The sequence below is a fragment of the Myodes glareolus genome, chromosome 24 (assembly GCF_982192425.1).
Source record: "Myodes glareolus chromosome 24, mMyoGla1.1, whole genome shotgun sequence".
NCBI classification, from domain to species: Eukaryota; Metazoa; Chordata; class Mammalia; order Rodentia; family Cricetidae; genus Myodes; species Myodes glareolus.
The window spans coordinates 1,229,564-1,247,853 of NC_142049.1; the positions used below are offsets into that span (position 1 = coordinate 1,229,564).

At 54.0% G+C, this 18,290-nt stretch overlaps 1 protein-coding gene across 2 annotated transcripts in view; it reads right to left on the minus strand.

Moving 5' to 3' along the window:
- Gdpd5 (glycerophosphodiester phosphodiesterase domain containing 5) overlaps nucleotides 1-18,290 on the minus strand; it is a 77,064-nt gene that overhangs the window by 23,435 nt on the left and 35,339 nt on the right. For both annotated transcript variants that reach the window (XM_048435059.3, XM_048435060.3), the window contains exons 3-4: nucleotides 14,133-14,309; nucleotides 924-1,027 (exon numbers count right to left, since the gene is read on the minus strand). In XM_048435059.3, the coding sequence (XP_048291016.1) occupies nucleotides 924-1,027; nucleotides 14,133-14,249 (221 nt within the window). In that variant the 5' untranslated portion in view covers nucleotides 14,250-14,309. The remainder of the gene's footprint in view (nucleotides 1-923; nucleotides 1,028-14,132; nucleotides 14,310-18,290) is intronic.

Sequence of the window (18,290 nt, forward strand, 5' to 3'; positions counted from 1 at the left end):
CAAGCATTTTGTCAGAAAATGGGAAAGTAATTAACACACAGGTAGGCAGACAGCAGACTTGATTAACAGTCTTGAGATCCAAACAGAATCCTTGAACCTCAGCCCACCAGAAGCTGAATCTGGGGAACCCCATACTCTAAGTCAGAGCCTCCCTCCCATGGAGACTTAGCCTCCCGGAAGCAGTTCTGTGCCTGTTCACAACCATCCTCCAATCTTCTCCTCCTAAGAACCTGATGAGACTGTAGTTACCCTGCCTCAAAGAGGGAGAAAAAAACTCAAAGCATACCAGAGGTTTGCTCCTTAGCCCCAACTCTCCACACTGGATACTTGAACTTGGGCCTCGGTTTCCAAATCTGTCAGTGGAAGAGTTCTCAGAAGCACCCAGGGCCTTCCCTGCCCATGCCTTTTTTGGTCAACAAAAAGCTGGCAATGGAGGAGGTGAGCGGGGGGGGGGAGCCCTGTCCTTGGACCTGAAGTGCCCCTAAAGGAGGTAGAGATAAATTAGACACGCCAGTTCAGCCACAGCAGCCAGGGAGACTGAGGCTAGGGACCGCCTCTTCTGCCCAGGCTTTTATCTCTCTTGGAGCTCTTGTCTACAAAGGGGCTAGCAGCCTTCCACCTCAGGCTGATATTGCTCTGCCTTCTATTCCTATTTTCACAGCCTGGGCCTAGACAGCATCACTGAGTCTCCTTGTAAACTTTGCAGGGCGGAGGGGTAGCGTGTCCAAGAGCTATCGCAGGCTAGTTCCCACGTCTCCTCCTCCGGGAAGCCTTCCTGAAGTCCCAGGGGCACAGAGCTCTGTCTTCCCAGTCTGAGACAGGACCTCCCCTGGAGGCCCGCAGACAGGCAAGCCCAGGGCTTCCAGAGCAGGCCTTGCTGGAGGCCACAGGGCCGAGCTGGGTCTCGGGATAAGTACACTCACCAGTTGAACTCATCGTAGTCGTTGTGAACCTCCCACCAGAAGTAGAGCCACGTGAGGGTGAGGCTGAAGGTGCAGACCAGGAGCAGGAACCACAGCCGTTCCCACTGCAAGAGCGAAACAGAAAATAGCGTCACAGCCAGCAGCTCTCCCTTCCTGAAGCCTCAACTGCCAGGAATTGATGAGGAACTGAGGCTCAAGGAAGACGCAACTTGTCCAGGGTCAGAGAACCCAGTTACAGGAGCGGACAGCCATGAGCAGGGTTAGGGATCCACCAGGAAGGCGCCTGCCCAGTGTGTGTGGGTCTCCTGTTCTGCTGCTGGTCCCTAAAAACAAAGAAAACCTCTCACAGTGTCTCCTAAAGCCCAGCCCAGCCTCAAACTCCTGAGTAGCTAAACATGGCCTCGAATGCCTGGTCCTCTTGACTTCCACCTGCTGGGATTACAGATATGTGCCCCCAAGCTCAGTTTTTTTTAAGATTTATCTTATGATTTTTGTTTGTGTGTGCGTGCACGCACATGCCTGTGCATGTGTGTACAACTGCGGAAGACAGAGGCTGTGGATCCTCCTGGAGCTGGAATCACAGGCACTTCTGAGATGCTGGGAATCGAACTCAGGTCCTCTGCCAGAGCACTGTTTACCATGGAGTCAGTTTTCCTGCCAGCCAAGTAGTTTTTAAGGTGGTGCTGGGTATCAAACGCAGAGTCTTGTGCACGCTAGGCAAGCGCTATGAACGAGCAACACCCCCAGCCCCTTGCACTGCCCTGTTTCATTCTTCTATGTTCACACAGCAGACCCGGCTTACCACCTCTACCCCATGCCACTGACCAGAAACACCGAGGCTCAGAGAGACCAACCAGTTTGTCAGAGTCACACAGCTAGTCAGCAGAAGGTTAGGACAAGCCAGTTCCCTAACCGGAGGAAACGTAGCAACTGCCTACTCCCCATGGTGCTGGGGGCCTGGGGCTGAGCCGGGAAAGACCACACTTCTGGGCGTCTGCTGGAGTGGGTAAACACAGACCCAGTCAGGCAGCTCCTGGGAGCCTGGGCTCAGAGGTTTGCAAATGCACCGGCTGGCCAAGACGTAGGTTTTCCCAGCGTCCACCCCTCTGTTGAACCCAGCACAAACCGGGGCAGATTGTCTTGCTATGCCCTGAGAAGCTGCTGAGGTCAACAACCATGATCTGGCAAATGAGATGAACTCAGATCATTCACCCTGGAGCGCTGAGTCCCCCAAGGTCCCGTTTGTCTCCCGTCCTCTCCAACACAGGACGGCCAGCCTGGCAAAAGGATCAGGAGTTCCAATTAACCAACTTCCTTCTGGCCCCTCACTGTTCTGCCAAGCAAGGACACCCTTCCTTCTGTGTGTGACCCCTGACTCCCCAGCTTCATCCGCTCAACTGGGAAGGACCACGGGCTTGGGCTTGTCACCTCAGTTCCCATTTTCCCAAGGAGGACTCATGGAATTGGGTCACATGTCACCCCCTCTGGGAAGCCTTCCTGGACTCAGCTTTAGTCCCTCAAACCCACTGTGCTCCACAGTATCAATGCTCCCTCGTCTCTAAACTCTATACCCTGCGCCCTTAGGTGGCAAGGAACCCATTAGTACCAATGACTAGGGAAGAGGGTATCAGGAGGAGAAAAGACATCCCCTAGCTTCCGAGAACCCCTCCATCCCACCTCAGTAACTAAATGTTGTGTTTGGAGCCAGACAGCCCGGGGATCTAAAATCCCCATCACCACTGACAAGCTGTGCGCTGCTAGAGGTCACACAACCTCTCGGTGGTTGTTTCTCCTCCGTAAACTAAACACAATAGCAGCCTTGATAGCACAAGCTTGATATGAATGGCCCCCTGCCACCATGCAGGAGAGGTTCTCAACCCGGAAAAGCCACGACTCGGTACACACGGACACCCTCATACCAGGGTGAGTCACTCAAGTTGGTGACCCATGTTTGGGTGAGCGGCTGTCACCACTCACGGTCATGTGGAGAGCCAGGCTGCTGGGCCTAACCCTGCTCTGTGTGTAAACATGGATATGAAGGTGACATTTCTCCCACACCTGGGCTATGCCAGGTTCAGGGGGAGAGGTGGGAGGAGGCAGGGCACTTGGCTTCCTGTGGGGACAGGACCTCAGGGGCCAATAAGATGGCTGGGAAGGTACAGGAGCAAAGAGTGTCACAAACCCTCCTCCCCAGAGCCTGCACCTTTTCTACCCCGCCCCCACCCACCAGCCCTAGGTCCAGTCCCTCTGGCAGTCTTGCCCGTAGCCTCCAGCTCCTACTTGCTCACGAATGTCTAATTTCCTGGAGTCCAGCTGGCAGGTTCCAGGTCATCTCTGACACTGGGCCCCCACTCAGTATGACACACCCCACCTTCCCATCACGTCATCTAGCGTGAACTCTCACTGGCCACAGCTTCACAGACTCCAGGGTGCACCCACAGCCCGCCCAGTGGGGCAGAGGAAGTCTCCAGGGAGTGGGGGAGTCTGAACCTACTGGGACCTGTCCTCAGCAAACAGCCTGGGTATAGAGAGGACAGTGGACTTGTCACAAGCATGACACAAGCCTCCAGATGGCATCCATAAGAGGGCAGGAGGTCAAAACTGTCTGTGGCCCAGGGTGGAGAAGGAGGACAGGCAGGGGTCTTGGGCTCACTTGGCTATATCCTTACAGTGTGGAGAGGCAGGGCAGGGCACATATGGGGGGGTCACAGGTAGTCCCTCAGCAGCTGGGGACTGTCAAGGTTAGAGTCACTAGGTAGGCATGACCAGAGGGGGCAGGGCCTTAGAAACCAGGAACTAGGAACCTCGTTTTCAGAAGCTAGGCCTGGGGAACCTAGTGATTAAAGTCCCTTAGAAGCTGGGGGTCATTAGGCCACAGACAACTGGCAGATGGGGAGGAAGAGGCCCCAACGCAGGAGGGAGAGAGGTGTGTGGTGGTATACCAGGAACAATCAGAGGAAGAAACTGAATGGCAGGGGTTGGAAGAGATAGGATGGGAAGGAAAGCAAGGAGCAGCAGAGGAAGTGGCCTCCAGTCAGTTCCACTGATACAGAGGTTCTCAGGGCCACTAATGGGCCTTGTCAGGGAGAATCACCAAGGAGAAAGGCCTGGATGTGCTCTGCCCATTAGTGAGTGGGGCTGGGCTGGGCTCCTAGGGTGAACCTCTGAGGCCAGTGCCATGCCAGTGAACCTTGAGGCCCTGGCCCTCTGTCTCTCTGCATTGTACCAGAGGGGGTTGCAGGAATGTGCTGCAGCACATGGTAGCTCAGAAAGGGAAGGACCTTTCTGACCACGTCACCTACGGGTGAGCCATTGTGCCCTACCACCCAAAGCAGTCACCTCACACGTGTAGCTTTAAGACAGTCATTGTCATCTGGCAGACAGCAGTCAAGAGAGGTCACCATGTAGGGGAGTTCTGAGATGCTCCCCTGAACCTGTCCTGCCCCTCTGGGTCTCTGTATGGCAACCCCAGACCCAAGTGTCTGTTCACCCTTCCCTTTTAGGAGGCTGCACGCCTGGGCCTAACCTCGGGCTCCTCCTGAATGCCTTTGTGTCCTCGTAACCCTCAATGGCCTCCCACCCCAGCACATCCTGTGCTGGCTGGCTCTTGGCACCCAGCAACCTGCCCTGCAACTACACCCAGCTGCAGAGACGGGAAGCTGTCTCGGGGCTGCAGCTCTGCAGCAACTGACCCCAGCTGCAGAGACAAAAAGGGTGTCTTGGAGCCGCAGCTCTGCAGCAACTGCACCCAGCTGCAGAGACGGGAAGCTGTCTCAGGGCTGCAGCTCTGCAGCAACTGCATCCAGCTGCAGAGACAGGAAGGGTGTCTTGGGGCCACAACTCTGCAGCAACTGCACCAAGCTGCAGAGACAGAAAGGGTGTCTCAGGGCTGCAGCTCTGCAGCAACTGCACCAAGCTGCAGAGACAGAAAGGGTGTCTTGGGGCCACAACTCTGCAGCAACTGCACCAAGCTGCAGAGACAGGAAGGGTGTCTTGGGGCCACAACTCTGCAGCAACTGCACCAAGCTGCAGAGACAGAAAGGGTGTCTCAGGGCTGCAGCTCTGCAGCAACTGCACCCAGCTGCACAGACGGGAAGGCTGTCTCAGAGATGCAGCTCTGCAACTTGGGCCGGGGTTCTCAGAGCCTGGATGCCTCACCTTAGGATGGGAACTCTAAGCCTTACCTTGGAAGGGTGCTGCCCAGTCAGCAGTGCCGCTTCCAGTGGTTCACAGTTAGGTAAATAATAAAGGGGAGTTCACCAGGTCACGTGTTCCTTGGGGAGTAATGGAGCATGGTGTGACCTGGGTCCCCGGGTGCCTGCCAGTATGTTGGGACACAAGGTGGTGCTCGACACAGTCTCAGGAACCAAGAAAGGATGAATGTGAGACCAGGCTGCCAAGAGGATAGATTCGAGGAACAGACCAGCCTCCCATGCAGCTGGGGGCTGGCCCCTTTGTGGAATGGCGGTTCCTGTGTTCACACAGGTAGCAGGTAGCGGGAGGCCTATGCTACCTGGAGAGAAGGGGTCTGGGTTGGGAGTGAACCCTGGCCTGGCCAGGAAGCACTCTGTAATCCTGCTCCAGGGGACGTAGGCTGAGGGGTGATAGCTGACAGAGAATCCCCAGGGTCCCAGCCCTATGACTCTGCCTCATCTCCTCCCACTCCTGCCCTGGTCCTCCAGGAGCTGAGCCCCTTTGCAGCCATAGGGCCACAGTGGGCTGATTTCACCGAAGGTAGTGGTTTCTTTTCCCTGCCTCCTGTTGATGAGCCTGTGACCATCCTTGCCTGTATCCTGTCCTTCCCACTATCCACCCCCAGCCCACAGCCTCTGTACTGTAAGACCCTGCTAGCCGAAAGAGCTCGTTAGCATCCAGGCTCTGACAGACTCCACACCTGACTAGACACAGGACTCATGGACAGCACATGCAGGGGCGGGGCGACTCTGCTGTTGCTGGCTTCCACTCACGAGCAGCTCCTGTGAACCCCTGACTGCCGCCAGGGTGCACACGGTTGCCCGTCACAGTCTGTGGGTACCCAGACAGAACAGAACCCTGCTTCTGAACTCTGTGATCTGACAGTGCCTGGTAGGGGCTGCCAGCTCCACCCTGGCAGCATCGATGACTCAGAATCATAGATATTAGAGCCTCAGATGTCCCGTTCAGCTCCTGCCTCCCGTGTACCCAGGGCAGGATGGGAGTTCAGCCTGCTGCAGCCCAGGGAGAACCCCCAAAGTTCGTCCCTCTTAAACATATGGTCTCAGCATAACCAGCAGGTAGGCTCAGACGCTCGGCCATGCTGGGTTTGAATACTGGGATGGTCATTGAAGAGTAGCCTTGGAGATCAATGTTTAACCTCTTAGCGTCCCAGCTTCCTGCTCTTGGAATGAGGACAGGTACACTGTGTCATACAGAGCTCCAATAAACATACCTGCAAGGTGGCACTGGCCAGGAGCTGTCCCCTTGGTCACCTTCTCTCTCCGCCTCTCTGACTCCCCCCAGTGGAGCTAAAACTACTCTCTTTGATGGAAACCAAAGGGCTCAAACAATACTGGGGTCAAAAGACCAATGTGTATGTGCTTGTGTGGCTTTAATTCCAGCCCTTCTACCCACTGTCAGTAGGGTTGTGGGCCGAGCACTCAGCACCTCAACCCTCAGCTTCCTCCCCTGTTCCTAGAGATGATGTCACCACCACCACCTCACAGGAAAGCTGCCAGGTCCCAGCGATTACACACGTGTAAGCTGTAAGTCGCCAGATCTACCATGGTTCCTATAATTACCGTTCGCGTCTGACAGCCCTTTAATTACATGAAGACAGTGATCAAGCCTTCGCCCTCCCCCTGCCTGCCCTACACCGACTCTTCCTCCTGCTGCTGAGGACAGCAAGCTAGATCACCTGCAGCCGGCCCAGGGTGGGCAGCCCTAGGCAGCCAGAACAAGAAGTCAGACCTGGCTCGGGAGCTCATGTGCTATGGCCCCAGGAGCTCGGTCAGAAGGCTTACCCCGACACAACCCTGGCATGCCGCTGCTCAGCCCCTGTCTCTCACACAGGCTGCAGCCCTAGCTTTGGGAGACAGGAGCCTGGAGGAGCTCTTTGTGGTATGAAGATAGGCTTCTCTACATCTCAGTTCTGCAAAGCAGGTGGGATGGGCTCAGAAAACCAAGGCCCAGACAGGGAAAGTGACTGGCCTGGGGTCACAAAGAACAAACAAACACCACTGGTCAGCCAGAACTTGCAACCAGACCTGGGTGCCTCTGTGGTCCTCAACTGTCTCAAGGAAACAAGGCACGGGACAAGTAATTATCCCTGTCTGGCCACAGAAGAAACAAACTCAGAGGGTCAAGGCTTTGCCCAAGGGCTCGCTGCAAGCAACAGGTGAAGAACGGGCACAGAGGGCTTCCTGGAGAAGGAGCCTCTATCTGGGCAGGAAGGAGCAGAGGCAGGCAGAGCAGACAGGTCTTGTTAAGGGAAACAGCTTCTCTTCTTATGGCTAATTTTTTAAAATTAAAATAATTTTTATCTAGGCGTGTGTCTGCACTCACGCACATGCGGACGCCACGTGCATTTGTGAAGACAGAGGATAATGTTGGCAAATCGGATCTCTCTTTCCACTTTGGGTTTCATGGCCTGAACTCAGGGCCACCAGGTTTGGGTGACAAGTGCCTGTATCTTCTGGGCCATCTCGTACACACACACACACACACACACACACACACACACACACACACACACCCTTATTTTTTTAAGCTAGGGATGATTCTGAACCCCTGATCCTCTTGGCTCTACCCCCCAGGAGCTAGAATTACACGGTGTTAGGAAGCACTGAACGTCAACTTCAGCAAACGCGGCACCCCACCAGCTGAGCTCCACCTCAGACCCCCAATTTAAGCTTTCACGTCATCGCGTCTACCCTTTTTACTTTCCTCGGTTCTGCCTTTGTGCTCGAGGAGAGCGGCTGAGAGCAGACACTACACTTAAGTCATAGTTACACACCTTCAAGGCTGAGCCCCGCCCATCCTTCTGGATGGCAATACACCAAGAAGGCCTCCAGAGCCTACCGCTAGAGTCCAACAAAGCCTCAAGCACCTTTCCATTTACATCTTCCCAGACAGTCTGATTTTCTCAACAACTTCCTCAATGCTTTCCCCATAGAAGAAAAGTTTAAAAATAGGGAAAACCACATTTCAATCCATCTGGAATTTATGCTGGTGTGAGGTAAGGGGCAAGATCTCCCACGCTGCTGCACGAACGTCCCCATGCTACAGGAAGCTTGCAAGGACACCCACCTCAGTCTACCACACAGCAAATTCTCTGGTGTCTGCAATTTGTTTCTAGATTTCCACCCTGTCTGGACAGAAGCAAGCCTTTTTCCTGTGTGCGACTCTGCCTCAGCTGACCTGTTCAGCCTAGCTGCCCCCATGTCTCACATGGTCCAGCTCTGCTTGGGAGTCCCAGAGTCATGCGATTCCCAGCATCCAGGGACACCTCTGCCCCATGCTCAACTCACCAAGTTTCAAATGAGGGATGGAGGAAATGCGGGCTGGGAAGTGGGCAGGAGTTCCTGGGAAGCAGAGCCGGGCATGCCCTGGCAGGATTATGCTGGCTGGTGCCCAGGAGATTTGGGGGAGGGACAGCTAGGTAGGGCTGAGACAGAAGGCAGCTTTAGGGCCGAACTGGGAGGGGATTATTACAATCCCACCGCCAGCCAGTTCCTGGCAGCATAAGAGGCTGGATTTATTTCTCCAGGCTATAGAAGGCTGGGCAGTTAGGCCTCTGTCTGTTCTCGCTTCTGCCAGGGCGCCCTCAGAGCAGCCCATTAGGTGGGAGGATAGCATCAGGCCCAGCTTTCAACTTCTCTTTCCTCCTGCCCACCCTTCAGGCAAGCAGAACTGGAGGACCCTAAGGACAAACCACTGATCACCCCTCAGGCCTCCCCAGTTTACAGGCTCAGGCTGGAGCAGTTCACACACCCTCCCTACGGGACGGTCTGGGCCTCCACCTGCTAGGACCTCGGTGTTGCTTGTATCCTTCCCAGAGGAGGTGAAGGATGCCAGCAGACCCTCTCCCATTTTCTGATTTACACCACCACATTACAAAAGTAGAAGACTAAAGCCCAGAGGATCATCCCTCATCCTTGAGACTCTCCCTGGAGCCATCAAAAGGAGAAAACCATTCGTGGGACATTTGTAGGGAGGATGCATTCTTCTCAAGGTTAGGGAAGGATCTCTTCTTACATGGAACAGGAGGCACACGGGTACCCGTTTAATAATTAGACGGGTACACATCTAATAACCCCTTTAACTGGCAAGCAGACTGAGGCTGAGAGGCCCAGGGTCTGCCTGAGGGCCCTAGCAGCGTCAGAAGAAAGGGCAGAGCTAGAGATGCAGCTTCCTGGCCAGGAGGGTCCAGCTGCATCTGATTGAATCCAACTATATCCCGGCATCTGCCTGAAGAGACTTCATCACCAAGGCAACCCTGAAGTCTCTCTTCACCTACACCCCAACCAAGACTCAAACCACAAGACTGCCAGGACAGGAAGCTGGGAAATTCCCCTTTTCTGGTCCACCTGTAGACAAAGCCAATCTCAGCCTTCCAGGGGGGTCTGGGAGAACCCAAGGGCTGAGTCAGCCACAGCCAGAAGCCCAACAGGCAGGCCTGGAATCCAGTCAGCCTCTTATCATATACGTGTGTCTTCCTTCTCCAGAACCCCAACACTCAAGAACTTAGGGGGTGCCATCTCCCCAAGAGTCAGCAAGATGACAGGCATACCCTCCAGGCAGTTTTCGCAGTCACCAAGGCACTATCCAAGTCATTGTCCGTTCTGCATTTCTCTTAGCACCCATTGCCAAGCCTGAGTCAGGCTTTGAGTCCACTGCAAGGGTTAGAAAAATCCCAGACCTTATGGCTAGCACTGGCCCAAACTGCTGTGAGAGCCCACATGACAGGGAAGGAAGTAATGGCTTGGTTTGGTGGAAAGATATCTAGTTAAGAGAAGAGGGGGGGGTAGTGGGTCCTGGGGCAGGGAGGCAAAGCCTCGGTGCTGAGAGGGCCAGATTACCGGAAACACAGAGAAGCTGTGACGGCAAGGCTGGCACGGCTGGTGTGGAAGGGCAACGGAGGGACAGACCTACATGGCAAAAGGAGCCATCACCTAGTTCCAACCCAAGAGGGAGGCCACTGGTGCTGGGGGCACTGACTTGCCTGCCCACCCCTGCCTAAGGCTCACCCATGCCTTCATAGCACAGGCTGCATCTCTTAGGGTGGCCTCCAGCTTCCCAGACCAAGAGCTATGGGCTGACAGGGACTGTTTCCAAGGCTCTGCCTAGGTCAGCCTGTGATTGGACCTCCTAGGTGTCTGTGGAATCTCTCCCCTTGCCCACATTCCTGCACGTATGCATACACACACACTCACACGTACACACAGGCATATCACTTCCCCAAACTCTCTTCTGGCCCCCTGACCTTCTTCTCAAGGGCTCTCAGAGGACTCTGTACAATGTAACCCCTGGGGCCTTTGCACAGCTTGACCCCAGGCTAAAGTCCAGGCTGCTCAGAGCTGCTGCCTGCTCAGGCCTCCCAGGTAGCATTGCTCCCCTTTCTCAGATGAAGCTCAATGATTTTTTTCAGCTCCCAAACACCAGTCAGGAGCAAAAGACACCCTGTCCCATATGCTTACCACCTACTCCCAGGAACCCCTGAACCTGGCTTTGACTTCCCTGGGTGATCTGGGTGTCTATTCGTAACAGTCCCCTGGCTCTCGCCAGCCTGGGCTCCCTTTCAAGGCAGGAGAGAACCGGGTCAGCTGCAACTGTAATGCGTGAGCATGTGCCAAAATAAGTTTGTTGATTGCATTCATAAGCACAGCCCCGTTTAGCTCACTGGAGGTGGAAGAGGGGAGCTGGGGTATGAGCAGGGGTTCACACTGTGCCAAGGACCCCTCAGCCTGAATAAATCACTCCTTCTTGGCGCTCCATCCACAAGCCAGGAGGAATCAATTAAGGTCAAAACAGTTTTTAAAAGGCAAGCATAGCACAGACTTGCAAGACAGCTGATTACCATACTCTGGCTTCTTGGTGTCTAGTTTAGGAAGTTCCTCCAGGCCTCTGACCTAAATCCCTCTCAGCGTGGTGCTGGTTTTGACACTGCTGCCTTCAGGGGACCCAGGGACTTGGGGGAGGGGTGGCAGAGAGAGGAGGGCCAGGGCCAGCTTGAGAACAGTCTCTGTCTCACTGAGTCCTTAATTGGCAGTATTAAAGTAATGAGTCACAAACAACAGCCAATTAATTATCCCCAGTTATAAAAAGCTCCTCTTCCCTTCCTTGCCGTCGGGTGAGGCACCCTCTGCCTGCTCCACACCCTCGGCCAGCAGCAGGAGAGACATTCCATCTCCAGCTCCCAGTTTCCTTCTTCATTTGCTGTGCACTGTGAACAAAGGCTTGGGAGTGGGCAGAAGGGTGGCCTTCATGGAAGAGGGGTTCCTTTCCCAGCTCTGGGACCCTGCTCATCCCCAGCACTCCCTTGGGAGTCAGTCTGGCCTGAGCAGGCTGCCACTGGCGATCCCAGCCTGGCATCAGAGAATAACCCTCCCTCACCCCAGACCCTGCTCAAGCAACTTCCTGCGTCTATTCCCGGCCCCATTCTCCCTGAGCTCTCATTATCCAGACATCAGTGCAATCTTTCTGCAGCCTGTGGCCTCCAGACACCGCGGCTGCGGGCCTGTCATGACCTCCAGCACAACTGCTCTGTGCCTGGATTTCTCCCTCTGTAAAATGGGTGCACAATTAGATGTGGCCGGCAGGGATGTTCGTTCTCGCCTTTATGGGCAGTCAATCGTTTCTTCCAGGCACGCAGCAGGTGTTCAATATGTTAATTAACTCTTACCGTGACTGCCTTATTTCCTAGCTCCAGGACTCACCTGCTCACAGCCTCCCATCTCACAGGTGAGATAGAGCTGAGGGAGGACCCCCTTGCAGAGGCCTCTCCTCCCTGCTCCCCAGAGCCAGCATGGCTTCTACTTATCCTGTAGACTGTAAGTAGCCCCTATTTTACAGAAGTTACTTTTGTATTGTTTTGAGACAGGGTCTCAGGCTGGCTTGGAACTCTCTAAGTGACTAAGAAATGACCTTGAACTTCTGACCCTCCTGCTCACTCCTGAGTGCTGGGCTTACACGCACACCTGTGCCTTCGTGCCGGTTTTATCCAGTGCTGGGAAGCAAACCCAGGACTTCCCGCACGCTAAGCAAGCACCCTACCAACTGTTCTTCAGCCATCTTTGAGACGGCAGACCCTCTGTTCCCTTCACTGTGCCCGGCTGGCAAGGAAGCCCAGCATAACCCTATCACCATTCTGGCCATCTGTGGCAGGAGGGCAGAAAAGAGAAGGAAGGAGAGACGGAATATCCACACGAGTAGGAGAGGAAGCGGGCTGTGAGTCTCAGAGGCTCGTCGTCAGCTGACTTTGGGGTCCCCTGAGGTGAGCTCAGCCATCTGCAGAAACAGAATGGATTGAGGGCTCTGCTGCTCCTTCGGCCTCGGTTCCGTACCCAGCGTCCAGACACTGGTGTCCCCATGGCTTAGAATCCCCAGGCTCCTGGTCATCGCCTCAGGGGCACACTTTCTCCACCCCTCCTTGGATCACAATCAAGACCCTTCACTTTTTGACTCACGGCCTACGAAGGCTGCCTAAGCTGTGGCCTTTCCATCGGAAGCTTGGTTGCCCTTCCACTACCTCGGCTGCCTATTACCACTTGGGTGATCTTGCTCCAGTCCCTGGCTTCTGTCTCTCCGTGACCCATGGGTCATTAGGAGCAGCGAAGAGTAGAGCCTGTCAGCACAGCACTGACTCAGAGAGCATACAGGGTACCATTCATAGCGTTGGGTGGAAGAGGCCTGCTGCCTGCCCTAGGCCCAAGTGGGGCAGAAGGCTATGGAACAAAGTGGATGGCCCATAATGCTGATGTCATTAATCTGGTCTCTTCCCGTCTCAGTGATGTAGTGGCTGAGGCTTGGCATCAGAGTGTCTTGTCCTAATGTCTTCTTACAGGTGGCACCATGCTGGCCACTTAACATCCCTGTCTCATATGCTGGCCTGTGAGAGGATATGTTACTGCCTCTCCCTCCCAGGTACATAGCTCATAGGCATTGGCAACGAGGGGAAGAGGTGCCGCTGACCTTAGTCTGTCAACTCTGGTCTGTGTCTACCCAAGAGACAATGGCCATAGCATGTAGCGCCCGGGATGCCAGCTCAGGCTGAGGGCACAGCGGGGGCTGGGCTCCATCCTAACACTACCAGGGCTTCTGTGTGGCCCTTGGCCATGCCCCTTCCTCTTCCTTTGCCTTGCTCTGTTCAGCCATGATTCCTCCTCCCTGGAAGTGTCTTGGTCCATTTTACTGACCCATGCTCCTCATGGGGGTCCCAGGCTCCGGACACAGTCTTGCACTTGGTCCCTCTTCAGCACAGAGGACGGCAGGCAGGTAGGCACGCAGTCTGACCTCCCTCTCCCTCCCACCTCAGCTGCCGCACCCTTGACCCTCCAGCCTGTTTGCGGCCAGTTGGTGAATTCGGAGGCTAGTTTCTTTGTTCAGACAAGCAAGAGGGAGGAGAAAAAAGCTGTTCTCCAGGCAGCAAAGCTTTTAGATAAACACCACACAGGAATCGGGTTCCTTCAGAGAAGAAACCAGATCCACAGGCTGACAGCGCCCCAGGGACAGGAGGGCTGCTCGGTCTGCCCAGGAAGCCGGCACTGAGGCCTCTTTATCCAGCTTAGCACCTGCTGCCAGGGCTGGCACGCCAGCAGCTCAGGTGACTGGGCCTTGGTGCCAGGCCGTGGCTCCATCAGCTCCCAGGCTCCAGGGTGGCCAGACCCCACCTCCTCATCCTCCTGACACCCCTAGCTGGCCTTTCAGATCTGTGGGAACTGAGAAGTTCTGTTTTTCTTGGGGTGACCCCTCTAGGATCATCCCAAACTCCTTTCCTGTCCAGGTTCCTGAAGTAGGTTGTCCCCACTAACTATCTACATCCATGCAACAGGCTCCTTCCTGACTCTCCCACCTGAGGGAAGCTAGGGGCCTTACAGAGGAAGAGACTGAATTCTGGAAGGGCTATGGTCTGTCCAGAACCACACAGAGACAGCTGAGCCCCGATTTCCCTCAGCTCCAGGGCCCCCTCACTGGGCTTCTGGATGCCTCTGACTCCATCCCAGGATAACTCACCGGTGTGGTGTCATCGTGCGAGCGTTGGTAGCGCTTCCAGCGGCAGCCATAGATGCCCGTGAGGCATGAGAGGCACAGTTGGGGCTCGTAGTACTGCAGGGGCTGGTGTCTCACCATGCTCGTGCCCGCGGCCCTGGCGCCCGGCCCTCAAGCGCCCATGGAGGCCCCCGGCTGGTACTGCAGGAAAAAAGCACTGAGTTGTGAGTCAGGGGAAGGGTGGGTGAGGCATTGATTCTGCTGAAGTCACCATAACCTAGGTCAGGGAGGTTACCCTCTTCTGGAAGTTCTATGGGGTCCTGGAGGGGAAGAATCATCCTTGATGGTCCCTGGCACCCTTCCTTCCCACTGCTTCCCCTCCAGGCACACTGAAGTCTTCGGTGTTTGCCACATTTACCTAGCGTGATGCTGTTTTCATTTCCCTTGGAAATCTGCATGGCTCTATCTTTTTCTTTCAGGTTTTTAGCTCATTCTCTCTCTCTCCTCTCTCTTTCTCTCTCTCTTCTCTCTCCATCCCTCCCTCTCTTTCCCTATCACTCCCCCTTCCTCTCCCTCAGCTCAGTATATAACTGAAGCTGACCCTGAACTTTGATCCTCCTGCCCCAGCCTCCCGAGTGTCGCAGGCATGCACCATCCTGCCCGGTTAGTAAGACTTCCACAGCCCTGGAGTCCCTCCCCTCCCCCTAAGCTCCCTCCCACAGTCCCAGATCTATTTTCTCAGTCATGTTCTTAAATATAATTTATCTGCCTATTTTCTTTGCCTGCCCACCCCGCTGTCAGTTCCACGAAGGCGAGGAGTTTTGTCTTTTTAATTCTCTGCTGTCTCCCCATCACTGGCACAGAGCCTGGCAATAGCAGACTTTCAAAATAAACATACTACAGAATACATGATCAGAAACACTGACAGGCACGGAGCGCTGGAAATAAGGGCCACGCACCCATGCTTTCGCTCCATCATCACGTCACCTAAAGTGGCAGGCACCCCGTCCTAAGGCCATCCATCCAACTGTCGAACAAACCAAGGCTCGGAGAGAGAACGGGCCATGCCTGGCCTGGACCATACTATGTGAAGGCATCAGAGGTCCACTCCAGCATCCTCAAGCATTTCAGCCCCAAGGGGCATTCAGCATGGTGGCAACTGTAGAGGCTTTAGGACAACAGGAGGTCCCCTGAGGGATGAGCTGCTAACCAGTGCTGCTTGTCAGTTTGGACCCATCAACTCCCCCAGGACTCATCCTCCCAGGGCTGGTGTTGATCAAGTGTGACCAGGGAACCAGACAGACATCATGGGATCTTCAGCCCCAATCTGTGGATGTCACCAGCATGGCGATTCTGACATACAGATGAGAAGCCTGTCCTGCTCTGTCAACTCTAAGATGCAAGGCTATAAATCCCCCACCAGATCCTGAGACAAGAGGGCCCTGGTCCCCATGCTCCCCATGCTCCCCAAGCTCCCCATGCAGTAGTACTACCAACATCCGCAGGAAGGAAGGGGTGTCTTGTTTTCCTATCGAAACACACTTCACGTCTATAAAGGTCACCCTTGCACAAGTGTGGTGTGGTGTTTGGTGTGTGCATCTTCAGTGTATTTGCTCAAGTTGTATTTGCTTCCTAACCACCGCTACCTAACACCCGAGAAATTGTGCTGTCCCAACCACCACCCAAAGCCCACGGGCAGTAGCACCCTCACTCACCCTAGGCCACCCCTCAGGCTTGACAGCTACCGAGTCACCTTCAGTGGCTATAGATTTACCAGTTCTAGAGCTTACCCGCTTGCAAGCCATGGCCTTTCATATAATACTGCTTTTATTAACAAAATCTCTTCGAGGTTTATCCACGTCACACCAAGCATCAGGCTTCATCTCCTTTTCTGAGACAAGGCCAGGTAACCCAGGTTGCCCTTAAATTCAATAAGTACCTAAGCCAGCCTTGAACTTGTCACTAACCTCTCGAGTTCTGGAATTATAGACATGCACAACCACTTCTGGCTACCAGTTTTTAAATAGGTAAGTAATATTTGGTGATATGGCTATTTTACCTCTTGTCCCCCACTTGTTGGTTGAGGATACTCTAGGTTGTTACCAGTTTTTGCTTGTTTTGGTGTGGACATGGATTTTTCACTTCTCTTGGATACGCTTGGGGATAGATTTTCTGGGTCATGTGGTAACTCTTATATTTGACATTTGGTACTTATTTGAAAGAAGTACCAAATTTATTTTCCAAAGTGGCATGCCCTTTAACTTTCTCAAAGCCTTGTCTTAGTCATTTTGTACGCTAGAAGTCTGAAGCTCAGAAAGACTCAGTCCCTCACAAAGGTAATACAGGAAAGCTGAAATTCATAGCCAGGCAGTCTGGCTCCAAGGGAACTTATCCTAGCCCATGACTTGGCAAACTATAGCCATGGCATTGCCAAATCTGACCAGTTGCCTACTTCTTTGTTTTTTGTACAGCTTGAAACCTAAGAATGTTTTCTACATTTTTAAATCACTGGGGGAAATGGACTTAAAACAAGCATATCTTGTGACCCATAAAAATTCTATGAAAAAGGACAAGATCTCCCGAGTAAATTGGGAGCCATGGGGACCATGGGAGAGGGTTGAAGGGGAAGGGAGAGAAAGGGAGGGGAGCAGAGAAAAATGTATAGCTCAATAAAATCAGTAAGAAAAGAAAAAGAAAAAATCTATGAAAACCAAACCCCAGCATCCATTAATAAAGCTTTATCAACCATAGCTGTGTTTGGCCCCTCTGCTCTCACCGTCTGTGGCTGCTTTAACTAGAATTATAGGGCAAGTGACCGCTACAGGGGTCATGTGACCCGCAGAGCCTAAAATACTTCCTGTCTGGCTCTTCAGAGGGAGGGGATGTGTACAGATACCCTCTGCCGCCTGGCTGCCTCTGCCTCCCATAAGCTGGGAGTGTGAGTCAGGCCATGACGGAAGGAGAGGGTGCCAATGGGTACTTAGCCAAGGCTCAAGGCTGCTTCCTGGAGGCAGTGTTTGAGGTTTTAATTCTGCAGATGTCAACCTGCAAGTGCAGGTGTCTTCCTTGGGATTTCTGGGGCTGTTTGATAAAACACCATGACCAAAAGCAACTCGGGGAAGAAAGGGTTTACTCCGGCATACAACTCTCAGGTCACGGTCCCTCGTCGAAGGATGTCAGGGAAGGGATAATTACTCCAAGAGGGAATAATCAGGACACAGTCACAATCAAGTGAAATCAAATCGAACTCCAGCAGTGTGAATCCCTCAGTGTCCAGCGTCTGGGTTCACCCACTATCCTCTGGGCACCAAGGGGCCTTGGCAGTGGCACTATTCCAGGTCTGCTATCCACAGCACCACAGTTTGTCTCCCAGGCTCAGCCTAACTCCACTCCACAACTGCTGCTGCCCTTGGTGTTAGTAATCACATGGTCTCGGAATCTCCAAAATGCTGTGCCTGCCCTATAACCTGCGTCTTCACCAACAGCTTCTCCTGGATGCCCCTCAGGGACTCGAACCCTGCTAAATGGTGCCAAGCCATTGTTCCTTCATGGTTCCTTCAACCCTGGGGCTTTGACTCCAACTGAAGCTGTACCTTCACTAATGACCTCTCCTCAGGGATTCTAGTCCTGACACACAGCGCCAAGCCTCAGCTGCTCCCCAGGACTCCTTCATACCTTTAAAACCAGTACCACCTGGGAGACTCTTACCCAAGTTCAGCTACCAATACAAGTACAGTCCTGGCCCCCACATATACATTCCCACATGCTCAGTCTTCCAGAGAAGGTGGAAATGGAAGCCACAGCCAGGAAGCCAAGAGCTCATCCAGGCAACCTCCAGCATTAAGATCTCCGCTGTCACTTCAGCTGTCAATCACATCACATCCACCCCTGGAGGTGATTGCACTCCAGGCTCTTGTCTGGGCCTCAGTCTCTGGATGTGTAACAGGGGGTGACAGGCTTTGCTTTGGAGATTATTGGGCAAGCTCTGTGAATTGCTAGGCTGGGGTGGAGGAGGGCCGCCTCCCTGCGAGGACCAAGGCCCTTGGTGAATCCAGGAGCAGGGCCAGGGTTCCCTGACCCTTGACTGCTGGCCTCCTAGTCACTTCACCTAAGAATGGAAATGACAGCTCCATTCAAAAGGACAGCAGTGAAGTGGTGTCCCCTCTCCACCCCCCACCCCCA